The sequence below is a fragment of the Pinus tabuliformis genome, chromosome 7 (genome assembly GCF_031772625.1).
Source record: "Pinus tabuliformis cultivar Carrire ecotype Pingquan chromosome 7, CPIR1, whole genome shotgun sequence".
Taxonomy (NCBI): domain Eukaryota; kingdom Viridiplantae; phylum Streptophyta; class Pinopsida; order Pinales; family Pinaceae; genus Pinus; species Pinus tabuliformis.
Window position 1 is genome coordinate 1,538,989,064 of NC_142293.1, and position 2,344 is coordinate 1,538,991,407.

General features: G+C 36.0%; 1 protein-coding gene across 1 annotated transcript; it reads right to left on the reverse strand.

Annotated features, from left to right (window-relative positions):
* Positions 1 to 592: 592 nt before the first annotated feature.
* LOC149253760 (protein LURP-one-related 6-like) lies at positions 593 to 1,693 on the reverse strand. The gene is made up of 3 exons (XM_089456917.1): positions 1,418 to 1,693; positions 1,078 to 1,332; positions 593 to 1,004 (listed from the first exon to the last, which is right to left on the reverse strand). Exons 1-3 carry the CDS (start codon positions 1,655 to 1,657, stop codon positions 870 to 872), a joined length of 630 nt encoding a protein of 209 aa, XP_089313043.1. The 5' UTR covers positions 1,658 to 1,693; the 3' UTR covers positions 593 to 869.
* Positions 1,694 to 2,344: the final 651 nt, after the last annotated feature.

The window sequence follows — 2,344 nt, forward strand, 5'->3', positions numbered from 1 at the left end:
ATTTCTATCGTCTAACACTTAAATTCTAGCAGCGATTTGCCAATACAAGTTGGTTCCTCACCATTATTCAAGTACAGTCATATCTCCTAGAATGACTTGGTGGTTTGTCAAAGGACAAGTTTTCACTTATGCCCAATACTTCTGAATACGTCTGGATCTTAAATCTTAAATTACAGGAAAACAAGTTTTTATTCTATACCCTATATATATAACAAATCTCACTTGTATAATAATAATAAATATTGATGATGTATAATATTTATATATATATTTTTTATTTTATTTTAAAAGAAATATAAAGGGATAGATCTTTCCCGTCTAGCTCTAGGCTAGAGCTTTTTATGCAAATATAAACACGAGAATTTTTATGGTCTCTTCTCCGATAAGACGTTTACTTAATTTGTTACAGTAATGTTCTCTGGAACCTTATTTCTTTTCATTTGAATGAATCGATTTTCCGAGACAGCGATGGATTTAGACCATAGAACGGAAGTTGTACAATATTTAGAAGTAAAAATAATCACGATGGTGTCTTACACACGTAAGTCACACGTAAATTTAGTAATAGAGATTTGTATTATATTTTTCTCAAAACATTTCTTTCCTTCCCATACCAATCAATATCTACAAAACTTCAACTCCAACTACCGTACTCGCATTTTTACGATATTTATTTACCCCAATTCCCTTCAAACTCTGCTAATTTATTAACATTTATAACAGATAATTCCAGAGCGCATTACATTAATGTAAAAATCAGAACACGGCCTACTCAGAAATCGCTACAAACGTTAGGTTAAACGCCAAACAGCTTTAGAACCGAGTATTCCTTATATACAGTTTGATTCAAGGAGTATATGTTAATACTGTCAGTAGCCATGACCTTCTTCACTAAGTTTGTCAAGAATAGCAATCACTCCAAAAACGAATGCTTGATCAACTCCTGCTCGCACTGCAACGCTGTATATGTCCTTCAAATCCGTAAATGCAGTATTCACAAACACCTGCAAACCATTCAATATTTGGATCATTTATCTGAATAATAAGCAGAAAGCAAGAGAAAGATAATGGGCCCACCTCTGCAGCAATTGCACCGGAATGATCGTAGATGCTACAGTCTCGTTCAGTGAAACTACCCACAATCTTGTAGTCCCACCCTCTTTTATTCTTCTCTGAAATTGTGAGGGAGACCTTAATGGGGTCGTCCTTCTGGCAACAACTGACGGCCGAAGCGATGACCTTAAAAATGGGTTTCTGGTGCTCATCTATAATCTCGTCCTTCACGAACCCTTTCCATTGAGTTCGAAAGCAGAGCACCTCCACAAGACCCACCTGGAAATGGCATACATACATCCTTATTACTTTCACAATTATTATAAATTTTGAAAATGAACTTGGTGTTTTCCAGTCATATAACCTTGCGTTTCAGGGCGAGTATGGAATTCCCTTCATCGTCTTTGAGAACAGCTTCGTTTTTAAACATTGGACCGCATCCCTCCACTCTGAAAACTTCGGTGCCTCCGCAATTAGTGACCACAAAGCCGCCACCATTAACAACACACGGCCTCTTCCTCACAATGAATTGGGTTTGTGAAGTGGAGCAGAAGTGTTTGCTAACTACAGGCAGAATAGTCACAGTACCACCGTTTCCATTCATCTTTTCAGTTCTCAGCTGCTTATCACATTCATCTATCAGCTGCTCATGGGGATTAAATAGAGGCCAACATACTTCAGTTCTCTACGGCAATTCTGCTTTAAAAACTTGGAAGTTACGTTTTCATTACCCTATGAGATCGGTAAAATATTGCACGAGGTATGAGATCGGTAAAATATTGCACGAGGTATAGGTATAGGTATAGGCATAGGTATTGCGTATCGATTACATGTTTCGCTTTGTTTTATAATTTTTTAACGCAGAAGAGACGAAGAATCTCAGAAATGTGGACTTATCGAGCCAGCTTTCTAAGTCTACCTGAATTGTCAAATCACGGGCTCTGCGTCATAATCAATGTTCAGTGGCTTTTGAATCAAATACAGTTTCTTGGCAAAATATGTTTCTATTGTGCACGCGCTTCAATTTTCTTAGGGGAGTCATTTTCACCAAACTAATCTATTAAAAGAAAAGTAGCTAAAAAGTAACATAATTATTAGTTACAATTAAAAATCTGCTCATGGATTTGAAAGCCCCCAGAACAAGTCAAAAGTATAATGCCAACCGCATAAAGTTCACCATTTATCCACTAACCATGATTAAATTATAAGTGACCCTTAAAATGGCGGTATCTGAATATCAATCTGATAATATTTAATATATAAATTAATTTTTTGATTAGTTAATTAAAAT

What these genes read in the sequence shown, in the direction of transcription:
- LOC149253760 (XM_089456917.1), bottom strand. Translation starts at nt 1,657, where the DNA reads ATGAATGGAAACGGTGGTACTGTGACTATTCTGCCTGTAGTTAGCAAA. An exon ending in TACTCGCCCTGAAACGCAAG is followed by an intron (nt 1,333 to 1,417) that starts GTTATATGACTG and finishes TGCCATTTCCAG; the next exon opens with GTGGGTCTTGTGGAGGTGCT. An exon ending in CCGGTGCAATTGCTGCAGAG is followed by an intron (nt 1,005 to 1,077) that starts GTGGGCCCATTA and finishes AATGGTTTGCAG; the next exon opens with GTGTTTGTGAATACTGCATT.